Here is a 19,578-nt window from a genome sequence, read left to right on the forward strand (position 1 = left end):
CCTGACAGCAAATCGTCATGAAAGGGCAAGGCACTTGCCTGTCTAGGTCCCTTTGCTCCTTTGAAAATATTTTCAATAGGCATTATTTTACTCGCGTTTGCAATAGCCTTATAAAAGTATTCATGTGCATATAGACACTTGCAATCTTTCACCAAATCAACACCATTTCCCCTAATCTTGTACGTAAAACTTCATGTACTCAAACTATTATTATTGTTTTCCTTTGCCGCTTTCGCCCTTCTCTGAACCAGGTTTCTCCTGGCTGTGTGTTTTATAGCCCCCTCGTTTCTTTTTACCTAGAGCCCATATAGCTCCTGATTCGAGTCGGCTTCATGAGATCATGTCTTCTTTACTGCAAAGCTCATCTGTCCACACTTTTGCTCCTGAGTCTGCCTAACTACCTGCACAGCCTTATCCTCTGGCACTTTCCGCCTCTCTTTCCCCCACACACTTCTAAGGGGAGCTTTCCCATCGATGGTAGAATAATAGTGATCAAAAACACGGCCACCGGACCCCGGCTGATCGGTTTCAAAGCCTTTTCTGAGCAAGTTGTTAACTCTGTGTCTCTGTCTCACCTGTACGGTAGCAACAATTATGCTGGGTTGTTGCCAAGATTCACTGAGTGAACATGTGAAATGCCCTTAAAGGGGTCCCTGGCACGTGATAATAAATGTCAGCTATTAGCCATGTGCCTTTACCCGGTTGTTTTAATTAACAGTCGACATCATCTCTGATGTCTCATAGTTGTGTGATCTCTGCAGTCAACTATCTATTTCTATTTTAGAAAGAGACACTTAAGACAATGTTCCCAACAGCTCCCTATCATTCCTTCCCAATCCGCTGCTCGGCCCCATGTCCGATTTTTGGCTTGCCCTTTCCAATTTGGACCTCAGCGGGGAGTTAGGCTGAGAAGGTAACACCATCTCTACCTTGCAGAGTAAATAAGACAGGTTTTTTGAGACACAAACCTAATTGGTATCGCCATCTCAGTTGATGGGAAAGGAATGGCTCTGCCTTGTCTTACAGAAGGTGTGCTACAGAAACTGGCCAGAGGAGGTAACTTCCAGCTCCGGGCAATGCAAGGCGAAAACACCTCCTGGGGAATCTGCCTCCACTTACCTTTTCTAGATGATCTTCAATCTCCTTGGATTAAATCATAGTTATGTACCTGGCCCACTGTTTAGCCACATGGCACCCATGGGGCTCCCTCTTCAGAGCACCCGCCTCTTGGCCATCCTCCCACAATTCCCTGCTCAAATGGACCCAAGCCTGCGGCCCGGCCCGGGCCTACTCTTGGCCTCTGCTGGGTTGTCCTTCAGAGCGGGGCCCACAGCTGCTGCGGGCAGCCTCAGGGTGTCTGCTAGGGGTGGGGAAAACTTGGGATGTGAACTGGGGTGTCCACAGGCATGAGCATGAGCCCGGAGTGTGGGAGGAAGCCAGAGTGGGGCCAGGAGGATGAGCTGTGAGCCTGGGATTTTTTATTTTATTGATTTTTTACAGGGAGGAAGAGAGAGGGATAGTTAGATACATCGATGAGAGAGAAACACCGATCAGCTGCCTCCTGCACACTCCCTGTTGGGTATGTGCCTGCAACCAAGGTGCATGCCCTTGACTGGAATCGAACCCGTGACCCTTGAGTCTGCAGGCTGACGCTCTAGCCACTGAGCCAAACCAGTCAGGGCAAGCCTGGGATTTTTAACTCTTGGCCCAAGTCCCAACAGTGTTAGGGCCAGCCTTTATGGCCGCTCCCCACACCCTACCTCTGTCAAGCTCTAGGACAGACTTGAATTTCCTGGATCCCAATGCTGAAATCGTAGGCACACCATGGAGGCAGTGTAAGAGCCAGCCCTAGACAGGCAACACTGACTCCTGGGGTCCCCACACTTGTCCTCGGGGCGAGGACCAGGGTCTCTATTTCTTCTGAAGGATGTATTTATCTCCAGGTCACTGTAAATGTTATATCGCCTCTGGCCATGTCTCCGTTTTGATTTGTTGCTAGGATGTTCCGAGCTCCCTCACAATTTCCCAACCTCATGGCAGGCGTGCTGTGCTAACCCCGGGCCTTATCTTATTTTTCCTGCTCTCGTTTTCCCTTTGCTCAAATACTGTTTATAAAAGCTGGGTATAGTAAACCACCTGATATCCTGTTTGGCAGGGGAGGGAGGAAGGGTAGAAAACAAAAAGAGAAAGGAAGAGAAAAGGCTGTCAGCAGCCCTACCATGGCCTGGGAGCCCCCAGCATACACCCTCTTCACTCCGTGTTTTCAGAATCAAAAATACCAGTTAGCGGGGACTGTGGGGACAAGCATCAGCCTGCTCGCACCCCTGACGGGCCCGCTCGGCACTGGCGTGGGGACAGAAAAACAAATGCTTTATGTCTGGGTTTCCTTCGAGCTCCTGGGGTGATGCAAATCAACACACATTAGTCTCTCATCTTCCACGTCCCCGTGTAGCTCAAGGGTGTTCCGGGGAGCCCAGAGGTCACCCACACTATCCTACATGGCCCCGGCCACTCCCACGTCCCATGGTAGGTCCGTAGCTGGATTCCGAGGCCCTGGTGGCCTCCCCAGGACGGTCTATGAATTTGACACTCAGCTCCGCCATGCAGAGCTCTGCTGGGAATCAGACCTCAGTGGCCTGGACGTGCAGCGACAACTCTGGAACTGGGACAGTCACCAAAGCAAGGTCAGAGGGCCCAGGAACGCTTCGGGAAGGGAGGTGACGTTGGAAGGCAAGGCCAGGCGCCTGCTTCTTGAACATCTCAACACAGACACAGCCGTGAAACAACCACATTTTGCTTTATTAGGCGTTCCATAGTAATATAACACAGAGTTCTTAAGGAATAATAAACACGAGACTTATTTGTTTTTTAACCATAATTATTTTGTCATTAAGACAGTGGTTACAAAAAAAAAAAAAAAGGTACTCTTCTGGCTACACACGATGATGAGCTTTAGCACTGAAAGTTCCTCCTCATGGGTCACAATCACAATTCCAAGGATTAAGAACCATCTATTATGAAATCCTACGCTGTTTCAGAGCATCAAGTCACTGCAGTTATTCAGAGCGGAGACACTGTCGATTTATTTTAGCATTTACACATGACATTCATCTAACAGACACACAAAGCAAGCCGACAGGTACACATGCTTACACAGCCTGCGGAAATCTCCAGGTTTCGAGCGGTTTTAAGGAAACAATCCAAAGAACCAAAATGACCAGGACCTGGTACAGGAAAGACAGGAAGACTCAAGTGAACACTGAAGAGCTGCGAGTGTTTCTTAGAATTGAAACCAAAAAAAAAAATAATAATTTTTTCCGACTGGTTCAAATTTCTTCTAAGTGAAGGTAAGAAGAAAAAAAAAAGCAAATATATTAAGTTAACCAATTATTCTTTAAAAGTGCAATTTCCTTTTCAAATAACAAATAAACAACAACAGTAATAAAAAAAAAATAATAAACCCCAACCATAACCCCAAAGGCAAAATGTGTGGAGAGACAAGCGGAATGACGGGATGACCTACGTGTGGGTGTTGGGCTTCACAAAAGCAGCGGGGTTTCAGGAAAGCCTGCAGACAGAACATCGCTGAGGAGAACCTGTATACACGCTCGGAAGGACATGCAACACAAACCAGCAGAGACAGGCGCGGGCACGAAGGCAGCTAGTGAGAGGGTCACTGAGACGGAGGGGGAAGGTGCTGACACAGGTCACCGTCGGTCTCTACGGGCCACATGTTTGAGGTGTGAGTTTCTCCACAAGCAGCTCTGATGTGACATCGCACTCATTAAACAGATGTTTCCTTTTGCAAAGTAAATTGGGCTTTACGTCCAATTTCCCAAGAATGTTCAGAGTTTAAAAGGCCTCCCTGCATTGCATGATGTCTTTCGAAATAATGGGACAAGAAAACAAAGGTTTTTCCCCAAAGTGAGAAGCCCCATTGTGTTCAGGAACCCCAAAAGATACTTAGCCAGGAAACAGCAGGCTCTTGGGGCCACTCCCACTAGCTCAACAGTTCTGAGCTGGTGGTTGGCCTGAGGGACTGGTTGGCTCACTGGGGTTTGGGGGCTCACTTGACAGATTTGACTACGTCTCGCCAGCTAGCACTGCCCGAAGGAAAAACTCTCCCGTCCTGTAGCCTCAGACTTCTGCCACACCTCAGCACTGCTTCAGGGTCTCTTCTGGACCCAGGCGTGACAGTGTGGGTGGGTACCTCGGCCCTCCCTGCATCTGGGAAGTGTCTGACTCACAGGCATATCCTCATGGTGATGGGTGGGTAGCACCAGTCTCACAGGGACAAGGACAGCAGATGACTATGGTTGTGATGACAAAGCTCACATCCTCCCAGGCAGGTTCTTATGACCACAGTAGGATGGTAGACCTGGTCATTTGAGAAGGCAGTGGGGAAGGAGAGAAACAGTGTCTCAGAGACAAGGGCGGCAAAGAAAGAGATAGACATGAAACGAATTAAAAAGCTAGAGAGAGAGAGAGGGAGGGAGAGAGAGAGAGAGAGTGGGAGGTAGAGAGGGAGGGGGGAGAGAGAGAGAGAGAGAGAGAGAGAGGGAGGTAGAGAGGGAGGGAGGTAGAGAGAGAGAGAGAGAGAGGAGAGAGGAGAGGTGAACCAAGGAAAATATTTAATCTGCAGCAAAATCTAAGCCAAAAAGAAAACCTGCCCTAAAAGCAGTCAGCCCAGAAGACTACGGAATGGTGATGTGGACATTCTGGAACCTCTCAGGAGGGACACGCCGAGTGTGCCAACCACCTGAATCAGCTTGATGGTTACGTAATTGCATCATTAGGATGTCCAGTTCAAACCCCTTGTATTAGTATTGAATTAGGCTTTCTAATTTAGTATTAAAAAAAATCTCCCCCCTCCCCCACCCACCCCTTCCCAGCCCCATAACGAAAACATTTTTTTTTTTTAATTTAAAAAGAAAAAGGCAGCTCTGGGCAATTCACTTTATCTTCCCTCCCAATGCAAAGGAAGAGGATAAATACAACAGAGGCTGGAGATGAGAAACACCCTCACGGTGATTTGCTCTGTTTCGCATATCTGAGTGTTGGATGCAGTCCCATGTGCGGGGCCGGTGGGTAGACGTGGTGTGATGTTTGCAGATGTGTAGAGAAGTGGGTGAGCAAAGTCAGTGACTCCGGGTGAGGGACGGAGTGTGAGGCCCAAGAGGGAGCCCCGTGAACTGGCTGCCCCACAGTAACTATCACAGGCTCTTAAAAAAAAAAAAAAAAAAAAAAAAGGAAGGAAGGAAGGAAGGAAGTCTCAGAATGTCCTCAGGTGTCCCATCCCCCAACCCCTATCCCCCAGCAGAATGGGCCCTGGAACTCTAGCCCAGGCTGGTGATGTTGGCACGGCCACCCGGGGGCGCCACGATGCGCTGGGTGGTGCGGCGGGGGATGTTGTCGTCAATCTGAGCACCTGGAGAGGAAAGAGGGGTGAGGGTCAAAAGCAGAGTTACAGGAGTTCCTGCTCGAAGGGCCGGACCCATTCTTTGTCCCCTCAAAACTCCCTGGAAGTTTAAACTACAAAGAAGTGATGGGCTTAAGGTGGCCAAAGACGCCGACGGTATAAAGCAGTACCGGCAGAAGCCAGTTGGATCCACCACTTGAAAAAGTAAAGCTATATATAAAATAACACTCCCTTCCAGGCTTTCTCCTGCCTCTTACGTCCTGCCCCTATTCTGTAGTCAGTTTGGGTGCAGCTTTTCCGAAGGCACCACCCTCTGGCGGTATGTTCCCCTAACACTACCCATCTCACCGTCTAATCAAAAGCAAGGGAATGATGGTTCCTTACATTAATGGCCTGGTGACATAAGATAGCACACCACCATTATGCCCATTTTAATTTATGACAAAACTAAGGTTCGTTATTATTAAATCTTTCTAAAATGGGTAATCTGTATATGGCATATATGGCAATGTTCTAAAAACCAGTATATCTGACACACAAAAAAAATCTAATTAACTGTTTAACACACCATAGAAATCTGGATACATATTTGTGGTTCAGAGGGCTAGAAAAGTGGAGGGGTTCTAGGTATAAGCCCAATGAAGGACTGGAAGGAAATTTCGAGTGCGGAAGCTCTAACATCTTGACCCCTTCCTCTCATCGTCCCTGATATCACATATTTTATTCAAACAAATAGCTAACAATTCTCAAATGGCTCTATTCTGAGCTCTTTGCACGCACATTAACTCATCTAATCCTCACAACAACTCCATAAGGTAGCTACTACTATTATACCCATTCTATAGATGAGGAGACTGAGGCACAGCTAGCAAGCATCTGGACTACGAAGTTAAGCTGCTGACACTCCATAAGCTGAGCTACACAATATACAGTTGACCCTTGAACAACGCAGGGGACAGGAGCGCCAACCACCTGCGCAGTCAAAACTCGGTGTATAATTTTGACTCCCTCAAAACTTAATTACAATGGGCTCTTTGCCTCTGTAAATTCAACCAAACATAGACCAAAAACACTATTTTAGATTTGTATCTGGGAATCTGGGAATGCAAAAATATTGTTTCTGATCCACATCTGGTTGAATCCACAGATGTGAAGGGGCAACTGTATTTATTGGAAAAAATCCACATATACGTGGACCTGCACAGTTCAATCCCATTGTTCAAGGGTCAATTGTACTGCATATTAGGGGAGAAGAGAAATTCTGAAATACTACCACATCCTTTTCTAGAATGGCCATAATACAGAGAGAAAAAAATGTCCTGTTAACATACGGGGTATTGCACACAGTGTATGCATCATGCCATTATATGTGATACAAACGGATGTCAGGACTCTGAGACCCACTGGCTGTGAATGACATCTCTGGTGATAGCAGTATGTCCCACTTTGGGAAAAATGGGAATACCGCTCCTTTCTGCCTCTTCTCCTTCTACAAAAATTATTCCAGACTCACCAGCCCGCTGCAGAATTGGGCCCTCCCCAAACCATAACCATACCAGACAAGCTGAATCCAGACTGGTGCAGGTTCCGGACAGGTGGGGCCTGCTGCTTTGCCGGAGACGTCTTAGCCGACGAGGCTGGAGTGACTGTCTTGGGTGTCACCGACACCTCGCACACAGGCCCATCGTACAGGCCACGGGGAACCCCTCTCAGCTCCGCCAGCTGCAAAACACAGGCCCCTCGGTTCAGGCCACATTCGGAGGGAGGATGCCTCCCTGGCCACCCTCCGATGGGGAAGAAGAGAGGCTAGAACAGAGGCCGGTGAGATTTAGAGATGGGGGGCTCTCCTTAGGGAGGGCAGGGCAGGGACAGATGTCAGCATGGGACTCCAGGCCAGCGATCCTCCTAGGTGGGTCACGCGTAACTGGTTACTCTATAAAAATTAACATTTCTTACCATTTTCCCCAAGGCACTTCCACTTAAACCTCTAGGAATTCCAAACATATCGTGAAAAGGATCTGTTTTGATGGTCAAATCGGGCCCCAAACTTTCCTTCCAACCTCACTCTCCCTTTCATACCCTTCCAACTCCATTGGCCCAGCCTGACACCTCCCTGCCCAGTGCTGTAGACGACTCTCCATGCCCTGAATACACCATACGTTTTCCGTGCTCATAACATTCCCTCTACATGGTCCCGCATCTCCCTTCTTTGACTTGCCAACCTCCCACTTCACCTCCAAGACCCAACTCAGAACGCCCTCTCGCCATGACACTTTCCCCCCTGACTCCACAGCAGAGGTCCTGCCCCTGAACCCCCTCACAGCACATGTCAGTCTCACTTCATCTGGCTGGCTGTGGACACGCCTGACTCCTCCGCTGGTATTCTCAACTCCAGGAATTTAAAAAAAGCTGCCTTTTCCTCTGAATCCTTCGTACTCATCTAGATATTCTGACTCAACGTGCTTAGAAGGGTTTATGACATTGAAAAACAACCATATGCTCCGAGCTACTCACCCTGCTCCTCGCCTTGATACGCTTGTAAACAAAATCAGGGAAGGGCTTTCGGGGGATGTAGCGCCCAGAGCCCTCGGTGACATGGAGGGTGCCGTCTTCCAGGACGATCTTCCCCTGGCTGATGACCACCAGCGGAGAGCCACGGCACTCCATGCCTTCAAAGATGTTGTACTCGAGAGCCTGCAGGAAGAGGGCACAGGACACTGACATACCCCCTGCCACCCTGGCTAGATTTCACCAGGCGGGCAGCACCCACTGCCCCACATCACATGGACAAAAGGAAGACCCAGAGCGGGAGTCCCTGCCCCACGGACCACACCAGCAGGCGTTAATCTCCACGTCTTAATCTCTCTGCCTAGAACGTGGAATCATCTCTTCCCACCGGAAAAGCATGAGGACTTGTAAATGCTACAAAACGTTAAGAGAAGGATTCCACGCATTAGCCGCGACGTTGTTCTCACTAACTGAAGCTCCAATCAGGTTGGAAGCACAGGCCCTCCGTGACTGAGTTCTAAATTTAACCTTGGAGTGGCCATCCTGGGCTAGGGTTTCCCGCGGCCGAGCCTGGTTCTCCATGCTGTCAGCCATGTGGTTAAGCTGCAGTCCCTAAATGAAAGGACGGGGGTAATTTAAGGGGCTTGCCTTCATAACATGTTTGAGGTTTAGTTCATTTCCCCAACATGCAGCTAGCACTGGGTTTCAGGCTTTTCAGGATGACCTTGGGAAGGGTGTCATCCTTTAAGGGCTGACTCAAGCTCCATCTCTGTCATGTTCCTCCACAGCTAATGGTCTACACTGAGTGGCCAGATTATTATGATCTCTGAACGCATAATAATCTGGCCACTCAGTGTGTGTGTGTGTGTGTGTGTGTGTGTGTGTGTGTGTGTGTGTGTTTTAGAGGCCCAGTGCATGAATTCATGCATGGGTGGGATCCAGCCAGCCTGGCCAGGGGGACAATTTGCATATTAGCCTTTAATTATATAGGATATACACTGAGTGGCCAGATTATTATGCGTTCAGAGATTATAATAATCTGGCCACTCAGTGTATATTCTCACAGACTCCCCTGGCATATCTGTGTGCCCTCTTGGAAAACATGCTGGAAGCAAGGCAACAGAAATCACGGGCACTGTGCTTCCCACAAAAACTCCACTGTCAGTCTCATCCCGCAGCTTCGGCTCACCCAGGGCCATCCCGACTCCCGGAGGCCTCCTGCTCCTTCCTGCCTGCCCTGGCACAGGCACCAACGCCTGCGCTGAGCCCAGGAGTGGCGCATAAATAGGCAGCTCCAACCATACAAAGCCGCTTGGGCTTCTGGGAGAATTCAGACCAGGTTATCAGCACTGAAGGAGTTCGCCTGGGAATGAGCTGTCCCGCTGCAGGTCAGCACCTCTGCTAAGCATGGAGAAGCCCCGGCTGGCTCCTTAGCTCACATTCGGTGTCAAAATGCAGTGGTGCTGGCCAGGCCAGTGTGGCTCAGTGGTTGAGCATTGACTCATGAACCAGGAGGTCACAGTTCAATTCCCAGTCAGGGCACATGCCCAGGTTGCTGGCTCAATCCCTAGTAGGGGGCATGTGGGAGGCAGCTGGTCGATGAGTTTCTCCCATCAGTGATGTTTCGCTCTCTCTCCCTCTCCCTCTCCCTTCCTCTCTGAAATCAATAAAAACATTTTTTAAAAAAAATGCAGCAGTGCTGAGAACAGCAACGAGGGAGAGTCAGTACTGCTCTGAGGCTCCGAGGACTCATGTGGAAACAACGGAAGGAACGAGGCAGAGAGAACCTGGGAGGAGGGACCAAGTGTGTCCCCAAGTCTTTCATCGATTCTAAGACGCTCTTCCCTGAAGTCAGAATGTGTCCTACAGCAGGTGGACCTGCACAGTCCGTTGCTGGCAGTGGAGACTGAACCGAGGGCTTCCAGGGGGACCTGGGCTTGCTTCTCCCTCTGGCCTAGAGGATAACCACACGGAATCCATTGGATATTAAATTCCCAGCTTCAGGTTCCTCTGGACCCTACAGGCAGCAGGAACTCAGACCTCTAACTTGCATGAGTACCGGCTTTCGGGTCATATTCTCCGAGGAGGCATTTTGCCCTCTCTATACCCAAAGCCAAAGTCAAGGCTCGCAGACATTTGCCCTCACATCCTGCGTGGCAGATTCCCCTCTCACTGAGTGAATGAGTGAATGTGTTCTACATGCCTGCTTTGTGTCAAGTAGCATGCGAGCTGCTCTTGTTTTTCTATGTCTCGTGATCCTAGCACCATTCCTGCGAAGTGGGCCTTTTGTAGACGAGGAAGCTGTGGCTCAGAGGAGAGTAAGGGACTTGTCCAAAGTCATGCAAGCGGCAAATTGAGGCCAGTACTCATGCACGTTCACTCATTCACTCGTACCCTACGCTGAGCACCAGCTGGTCCTCAGTGGCACAGTGTATTTTGATAGGGTCTGCCTCGCCTTGACTGTGACGTGCCCCGATGGTGGTACATAAACTAAGGGAACATCTGAGCACCGATGGCATTCAGATGTGGTGAGATGCAGAAGCTGTGTGACTACGGGCAGCTCACTTCAGCCCTGCCGCTCTCCAAGGCTTGGTGACGATTGCAACACAAAAAGCATCCTGTGTGTGCAGACCCCTGAGAGAATTCTGTCAGCTCTGAAATGACCTTGGGAAGGGGGTCATCCTTTAAGGGCTGGCTCAACCTCCATCTCTGTCATGTTCCTCCACAGCCAACGGTCTATAATCTCACAGACTCCCCTGCGCCTACTGGAGGAATGGAGACAACCTTGGACCCGGTGCCATCTGCCTTGGGTTCACATCCCGGGCCGCGATTTGCCGCCTGTGTGACTTTGGACAAGTCCCTTACTCTCCTCCGAGCCACAGCTTCCTCATCTGCAAAAGGCCCGCTTCGCAGGAATGGTGCTAGGATCACGAGACATAGAAAAACAAGAGCAACTCGCATGCTACTTGACACAAAGCAGGCATGTAGGACACATTCACTCATTCACTGCCTGGTTTCTCATTGCACTGTCCCAACAAGAGTGCAGGCCCTTTAGTGTCAAAGACATCAGAAGACACATGTATTGAGTGTAACTGCATGTGAAGAACTGAGCATAACCCCCTAAAAAAGCTTTGGGCCATCTCCCATTCCAAAACGATGGAGGAACCAGCCCCACGACTCTAAGTGACTTGAAATCAACAAGTCAGTGGTCAGATCACAGGGTGTTCAGAGCCCACCCTCTGTCAAACCACGAGGCGGTCCAGCTTGATCACTCCCCAGTGTAGATGTGTGCGTTTTTTGTTGTTTTTGATGTATTTTTATTGATTTCAGGGAGGAAGGGAGAGGGAGAGAGAAACATCAATGATGAGAGAATCATTGAACGGCTGCCTCCTGCACATCCCCTACTGGGGATCGGGCCCTCAACCCGGGCATGTGTCCTTGACCGGAATCGAACCTGGGACCCTTCAGTCCACAGGCAGATGCTCTATCCACTGAGCCAAACCAGCTTGGGCCCCAGTGTAGATGTTTTTAACCTACATCCACATGGGCCCCTAAATTACTCATCTGGCTGGATGCCTGGGAGATCCAAGCAGAGGCTTAGCACCAGGCTGTCAATAATAGTTATCTAAATGCTCCAAATTAAAGCTAATCAGCACTGTGGCAGGAAACACTGTTACATGGGGCAGCCTCCTGTCTGTATTCTCCCAAATGATGACTGCTGCATGGGCATGCGTAGTGTGGGCTCTTTAAAACAAGTGAGGGTGAAAAAGAGGCACTTTTGGAAGTCAGCATGTCCCAGATGAGGCTGCCTGGCGGTAAAGGCAGGGCAGTGCTGTCGCCCTCGAAAGGTTCGGGTGGAAGGCCTGGAGGGAGAACCTGTCTTCTCGCATCATCGCTCCTTCACCCAGGTTAAGGGCGCCAAATGCAAGCTCCCAGCGAGGTCATCTGCAGTTTACATAATGAGTCCAGCCCCGCCTTCACAGGAAGCACCTCTGGGGAAGGGCGGCAGGGAGGGGAAGCATCTTCTCCACTGAACCCCGACCCGGAGGCTGCATACGCAGTGTGGCAGGGAAGCGCGCTGGACAATTTTGGGTTCTAATTCTGGCTCTACCGCAAAATAGCTATGTAACATTAGACTTAAGCTCTCTGAGCCTCCGTTTATTTATCTTCCCAATTGGGATAATAATACCATCCCTTTATTGGAAAGGCCATATGAAAGAGTAACTGGGAAGGAATATGATGTTAGCTGCATTGGAATACGGGGGTTCACTGGGCAGGATCCGCTACCTGTAAAGAAGCCACCCTGGACCCCAAGAGGTTGTGATTAGGTTACAAGTCGGTGTGGCCGTAAGGCTATGCTGCAAAGCTAAGCCAGCCAGTGAGAAGGGAGGACGAAAGTCAACTATAAATAAATACCAAGGGCGGAGCAGCCTTCCTGGAAGGCACCCACCATCCCAGCACCCACAGGTGCCAGTAGAGGCTAGAGGTGAGCCCCACACCTCAAACCCCTCTGCTCAAGTGGGAGAGGACTGGGGCACAGCAAAGGGCTGTACATACCTCTGGAGAAATGCCAGAAGCCCGCCCCTGAGCTGTGGTGGCACCTGGGAAAGGAGTCAGTACCTGCTGGCCCAGGCTAGCGGGGGTGGCACTCTAGAATCAGATTCCCTATTGAGCCAGCTTTCAATTCAGAACTTTGATTCACTTCCAGATTCATGAGTTTCTGACAAAACACTTCTGTCCTGTGTCCATTTCTTTTCCAAAGCTCCCTTTGCCCATATTCTTTCAATATTATATCTATACAGACACATCGATATATCTATACATACACAGACACACGTGACTTTTTCTATGAAGAGCCAGTGGTATCTAACACCTCTGCCTAAGGCCCTGACCTCACTGACTCACAGGACATTCAGAGACCTCATCTAAATCCCACACTCTCAACTGAGGAGCTTGAGACGTGACATGAGTTACTTGCCCAAGGTCCCATTAACAAGACAGGGCATCCCCAAATTCTGCAGTCTGGACTAAGAGACAAGAGATACTCCAGGGCCTTGGCCGGGTAGCTGGACAATTGTGGTTAGAGTGTTGTCCCAATACGCCAAGATTGCAGATTCAATCCCCGGTCAGGGCACATACAAGAATCAACAAATGAATGCATAAAAAATCTCTCAATCTCTCTCTCTCTCTCTCTCTCTCTCTCTCTTTCTCTCATTAATAAATGAATTTTAAAAATTAAAAAAGTGACACCCAAAGCTCCAGGTCCTAAAATCATATCAGAATGGCTGCAGGGAGTATTTCTTCTATTTGGAAAGAAGTCAAAGTCAATTAGTCCCTTGAGACAATAGGAGCCTTTGTCATTTATGTTTCTATAGGGCAACACTGACGTGAGCAAACAATGGCTTAAAAGAATAGACATGCCCAGTGGGCACCTCAGGAGTGTTTATTTGGGTCCCCTGCACCACGGGCTGCCATGGGAGGTGCTGCACCAAACTATAAAAATGGAATGGTGTCTGACTCCTAGAAGCTCCCAATGTCCTGCACGACTAGAGGCTCTGAAGGTCTGTAAGTAGAGACTCTATCTATAAGAGAGGCTGTGGTACTCCAGAATGATAAGAGTAACTTACAGTCAGTCTTTTTGACCTCACTAAAGAAAAAGAAATTTTTTTATCAACAAAATGCAAATTATAATATATCCCAGGGGAAGTTCTTTCCTCTCACAGTGAGTTCTCTCCCTCAATCCTGGCACTCTCCACGCCTCTGTCTCTGTGACTGTGATCTGTTTGGATTGGGAGCGCGCAATGAACAGGCCTTACGCTGTTGTGGGTCTTGGCAGAGATGGTTTTAACGCTGTCGGGGTCCCAGATGACCAGGTCAGCATCGGAGCCCACAGCAATGCGGCCTTTCCGGGGGTAAAGGTTGAAGACTTTGGCTGCGTTGGTGCTGGTCACGGCCACAAACTGGTTCTCATCCATCTTCCCAGTGACCTGCAGAGTAGAACACACACACAAACACACACACACCAAAAGCAGGTCAAGAGGTTGAAGGGTGGACTGCGCCTCAGCAATAAAAGTGAACACACTTTTGATACATACGACAACTTGGATGTTAAGGGCATTATGCTGAGTGAAACAACCAATCTCAAAAGGTCACATATAGTATGATTTCATTTGTATAAACATTCTCGCAATAACAAAGTTACAGTGATGGAGAACAGAATAGGCGTGACAGGGGGTAGGGATGAGTGTGATTATACAGGGGCAGCGTGAAGGGGCTCTTTGTGGTGACAGGAGACATCTGTACCTTGTTTGCAGTGATGGTTACATGAATCTCCACAGGACAAAATGACAAACACACACACACACACACACACACACACACACACACACACATACACACACTCGCACCATCGTTAATCTCTGGGCTTCGATATCTTACTCTAATTATGTGAGACGCAGCTATGGGGGGAAACGGGAGGAGGGTACTCAGGCCCTCTGTCTTCTCTTTGCAACTTCCTCGGAATATAATTATTTCAAAATGAAAAGTTTAAAAAGAAAAAGTTGACAGGGCTACAACGCCTCTTGAGGAAACATGAGTAGACTGGAGTGGCTGTCCTCTTCAAAGATACAGCGCAGACCTAGGCTTCTGGTCTAGCCAATCTAGAGGTCTCAGCCCACGTCTGGTTTCTGTAGCCAATGACATTTCCTCACGTCCTTCCTGCACTTTCTCATCTCTACCACGTGTGCTCTATGTCTTTTCAAAAGCAGAATTTGAGGACGTGCCTGCCTAGAAAACTACCCTAAAGCTAGTAGAAAACTGGGCAAAGGCAATGAGCTGGTATTAAGAGAAAAATAGCAATGGTCCATAAGCATATGAAAACATATTCACTCCAATTAGTAACTGAGGGATTGAATGAAAGACAAAATTCACCCATCAAATCAGCCACATTTTGGGGGTTTTGATGATACCAATGAGGACCAGGTGGAAGAGACTGGGGGATGTCACATAATGCTGGCGGCATACAAATGGATGCAATCTTCCTGGAAGTAACTTTGGCAATATATATAGCAAAAGCCCAAAAAATATACACATCCTTTGACCCAGCAATACCCTTTCTAGAAATTTCTAGAAGTATAATAAAAGATATGTCCAGCGATATTCATCCCAGTAACAAAACCAGGTTCCCTGTGGGAAGCTGAGCACTGGATCAGTCCAGTGGACGGCCTGACAGGCCCGAGAGGTTGCCATTTCTTCCGTCGGGGGGAGGTGGTTATTTTGTTAAGGTACAATTCAATAACATACCCAGATGCAACTGTACAACTCGATTTCACTGTTTGCATGTATCACCAATAAGGAAAATATTGCTTGGTGATGGTAAGACATAAAAGTGCATGACAGCCCAGCCAGTGTGGCTCAGCGGTTGAGCATTGACCCACAACCAAGAGGTCACTGGTTTAATTCCCAGTCAAGGTACATGCCCAGGTTGTAGGCTCAATCCCCAGTAGGGGGCATGCAGGAGGCAGCCGATCGATATTTCTCTCTCATGGGTGCTTCTATCTCTCTTATCCCTCTCCCTTCCTTTCTCTCTAAAAATTTCAATAAAAAACATATATTTTTTTAAAAAGTGCTCTGAGGCTTTCATAGCTCAATTCTTTGGATACTGTTTGAGAAAAATAAAATTTCACTGCAGGTGTAACTTCTCAGTCACAGCAGAAAATTATTTCCACTCAAAGTGCATATCCAATTTCTCAACTTATAAACATGCAATTAAAAATCACTTTTCAAGACCACTTATACAGTTACCACCAAACTACTGTCAAAACAGAAATACACAACTCTTCCTGCATTAAAAAATCAGAAACAACATAAACGTTCAAAGAACATAAAGAATAAAAACAAGTTTTTCAGGTATATTTCAGAATGTGGAGACCTTTTCATGATGTATTGTCTTAATAAAACAGGCTGTGGTGTTTACACACTCACACACACACACATATCATATACACACATGTGCACTCTTGCACTGACAAAAAATGGAAAGACATTTGGCCAACATATCAATTGTCATTAAATCTGAAAGATGGTGGTGTCATGAGTAGTTTTTATTCACTTCCATTCTTTCTGGAACAGGGATATATTGTTTGCATCATTTAAAAAATTCATTAGGAAACAAAACCTGTGCTGTTTTAAAGCACTGAAAATGCAAAAGTCCCAAGACCCTTCAAGGTCAGAGAATGCTCAAAGCAGGCCCGCCACAAGCCTGTGGTTGTCGTGGGTAGAGATGCTGAGCCCACAGAGCCCTAAAAAACACTTTTAAGGAGATGGAGTCCATTTCCAAGAATAGAAGGTTAACCGAGAACGTCACCAGCTCTCTGAGGAAACTTTTTTTCCTGGCTAATCACAAAAGAGTCACATTTTAAAGACTGTGGGGTATTGTTTTTTTAGTCTCCACTGATCACAGAGGATAATAATAAAAATATATATATGAAATATTTAGAAATGATCTATATAAGGAGAAATCTTGGATTCCCAAACCTAAGAAGTATTGTCATACAAATACCAGCTTCTAGAATTTTCTCAACTGCCATTGCAAGGCTGACATGAGACCCATGGCCCTCCGAAGAGGAGGCCGGGGAAAGCTGGGGCCAGCCCGGGAGGGAGACCACTGCTCCTTACCACAGCCTTATCCCAGACGACGGACATCCGCTCCTCAGTGCCATTGGTGCCTTCGGGGATCAGGGTGAAGTTGTCCTTTCCGACCGCCTTCTGGGCAGTGTTGAAAGTGCAGTGGGCACTGCCAGTGACCTGGAGATCTCCACTGGAAGGGAAACAGGTGACTAGCTTCTAACTAATCTTTGGCACCTATTTGTAAGTCATCTTAGGGTGTCATCACACCACAGTGGAGTCATTTGGATATCGCATTCATCCTTGTCGGTGGGCCCACGTTTTCATTCTAAATTCCCCTCCCCAGGATGGTGTCAAAGTGGCAACCCCCTGTTCCCGTTTAGCCAACGGAGTTTGGAGAACACGGGTCTGTCTGCAAGCCTGCTTCTGCCCACCATGTTGTAAGCCACCAGGTGAGGCTGGTCTGAGCAAAGACTGAGAATGGGAAGTGTGAACAAGTCGCCAAGACTCACCAGGACAGCAAGGAGTTCAGAAAGTCCGGAGTGGTCGGGTCAGGGCTCAGGGGTGGGGAGGTGACAAAAGCAGCCGCCTTGGCCCAGTTCTTGCTCCAGTAGTGGGAGCCATCGGTTCCCAGGCTGGCGGTGACGGGCTCGCCGTACACCACGGTTCCTGACAAAGAGAGCAAAGCTGAGTACCAGGCAATGAGGGAGAAAGGAAACCAGCCTTGTTGGGAGGAGCCACCTGCCCAGCAGCATGTCAGGGATTCTCACCATCCCTTCAGAGAAGGTGCCAGCCGCATCTCGCAGGTGAGGACACGGATACCTGAGGCCAAATACCTTACCCACCTAAGTCACCAACTCCACGTGTGTTTCCTCAGAGTTCACCTTAGGACCTTGCTCTTCTAACTCAACACACTCCATGGGTGATCCCAAACGTTCCACCTCCTACGCTGCTCATTCCCAAATCATTAACACTCTCAGAATGCATTCAAGCATCCCGTCCCAAGTGCTGTCTAGACTAGTGATGGGCAACCTTTTGAGCTTGGTGTGTCAAACTTCGCCAAAAAACTGAGCATAACTCGGGTAGTGTGTCACTTTGAGGAAAAAACATTATTTCGCAAATGTTTCATCCTCAGGAGCAGCAAATGTTTCATCCTCAGCATGCGGCCGCCTCAACGGCCGCGTGTCATCAGAAATGGCTATGCGTGTCAGTGCTGACACGCGTGTCATAGGTTCGCCATCACTGGTCTAGACTCATACTTTTGGGTGATCCATGGCATCTCAAACTTAACCTTCCTGCTCACCAAATACTCCCCCTACTCTCCCAACACTTCCCAGCCCCCTCACGGTGTCTAGTTCTGGCTAATGAGCTGAGAGAGGGGGTTAGATGTTCTACCAAGGGGCTGAAGCATTTGAGAGCAAACACAGATCTGCCCAAGAGACGGAGTGGCTCCCTGAGTCGCCACCTCAAGGGAACTGCCGGCCGCACCCCGAGTCACAGCTGGCTTTGTAAGAGAAACAAAGGCCTTTGCAGTACATACTGCGATCTCTGAGCTTCCAGAAGCCTGGTCTAGCTTAATGAATACACCAGAAAGACTGTCAGTTCCCTGATGCCCAAATCATGTCCTTCTCTGCCCATTCATGTGCAAGCCAGACAGGTGGGAATCATTTACATCATCGAATGCCAACTTCAATGGCTGAAACCCACCCTTGCCTCCACTGTGTGTCCCATCCCTTCGCTCAGCGGTCGGCAAACTCATTAGTCAACAGAGCCAAATATCCACAGGACAACGATTGAAATTTCTTTTGAGAGCCAAATTTTTTCAACTTAAACTTCTTCTAACGCCACTTCTTCAAAATAGGCTCGCCCAGGCCGTGGTATTTTGTGGAAGAGCCACACTCAAAGGGGCCCAAGAGCCGCATGTGGCTCGCGAGCCGCAGTTTGCCGCCACTGCCTTAGCTCATTTTCCCCCCCAGCTCATTCCAGTAGAGCCTCCCGGTCAGAGTTTAGATTTACTTTTGCTTTCCTAACCTCCTTCCCCAGCTCTCCATCCATTCTCCACGAACTCCCGGGGTGATCTCCCTAAGACCGTCTTCCCAGGCCACTCCCTTCAGGAAGTCCTCCCGAGGAGCATTGGCCTTCCAGGACAAAAACGAACTCCTCACTGTCACATCTGCTGCACGCCACCGTCCGGCGGCCTAACGAAGCCGACCTCCCCATTCACATCATCCAAAACGCAACCCCGTTCTCCACTCCAATACTCAATAACCACCCCATTTTGAATTTTTGGATTCTCCACTAGATGGAGATACCCTAAAGAACACGACTCTGCCTGCACATAGGAGGCACTCGATAAGTGTGTGTTAAGGTGATCTTTTACTAACGAAAGGCACCGGAGCTGAAATGTGATGCCAGGCCAGCCTTACCACCTCCAGGAATCCCCTCTCCTCCCCTCCTCCTACCACAGGGCTACCCCACCCCCACAGTGGTCCTTCCAGCCCTTCTTCATTCCCCAAACACAGGGTCCTCAGGGCCAAACACTTCTCAGTCAGGAATGTGTCTCCTTTCCTCTCCACAGCCTTTCCAAGGCCTTATCTCCTGATAATTAAACCACAGGCCCTCTCCGCTGCAGGGCCACTCTGAGCTGGCTCCTCCCAGCTGTCCCCTCCAGCCTCAGGAATTTCATAAAGGAGTCCCTGTTCAGCCAGCAGTGTCAGAGGCCACCGCGGGCGGGCAGCTCTCTAGGGGAAATCGGTAACAATCCTGCAGCAGGAGGGAGGGCTCCACACCCAGAAGGAAGCCCCCGGAGCCAATGCTCAGAATCCCCTGGCAGGTCTCCTGGGTTCCGGACCTTCTCAAAGCCTCTGAGGAGCCAGCTGGATGTAAACAGCTCCGGCTCATTCCAAAGTAGAAAAACTCCGCACACCGCGAAGGCCCTGGCTGCCACCAAGTCCATTTATGAGATGCAAACGGCTGAGCAGGACCCAGCGGCGAGGTTCTTGGGACCTCCGCTCGGGCTCTTCCGC

General features: G+C 48.9%; 1 protein-coding gene across 2 annotated transcripts in view; it reads right to left on the bottom strand.

Moving 5' to 3' along the window:
• Nucleotides 1-4,577: 4,577 nt before the first annotated feature.
• DPYSL2 (dihydropyrimidinase like 2) overlaps nt 4,578-19,578 on the bottom strand; it is a gene marked incomplete at its 5' end in the record, with an annotated part of 117,318 nt that continues 102,317 nt past the window's right edge. For both annotated transcript variants that reach the window (XM_079770418.1, XM_079770419.1), the window contains 6 exons: nt 4,578-5,428; nt 6,976-7,141; nt 7,934-8,113; nt 13,744-13,914; nt 16,604-16,745; nt 17,065-17,221. In XM_079770418.1, coding sequence (XP_079626544.1) covers nt 5,337-5,428; nt 6,976-7,141; nt 7,934-8,113; nt 13,744-13,914; nt 16,604-16,745; nt 17,065-17,221 — 908 coding nt within the window. In that variant the 3' untranslated portion in view covers nt 4,578-5,336. The remainder of the gene's footprint in view (nt 5,429-6,975; nt 7,142-7,933; nt 8,114-13,743; nt 13,915-16,603; nt 16,746-17,064; nt 17,222-19,578) is intronic.

This window comes from Cnephaeus nilssonii (assembly GCF_951640355.1).
Source record: "Cnephaeus nilssonii genome assembly, chromosome: 5".
Taxonomy (NCBI): domain Eukaryota; kingdom Metazoa; phylum Chordata; class Mammalia; order Chiroptera; family Vespertilionidae; genus Cnephaeus; species Cnephaeus nilssonii.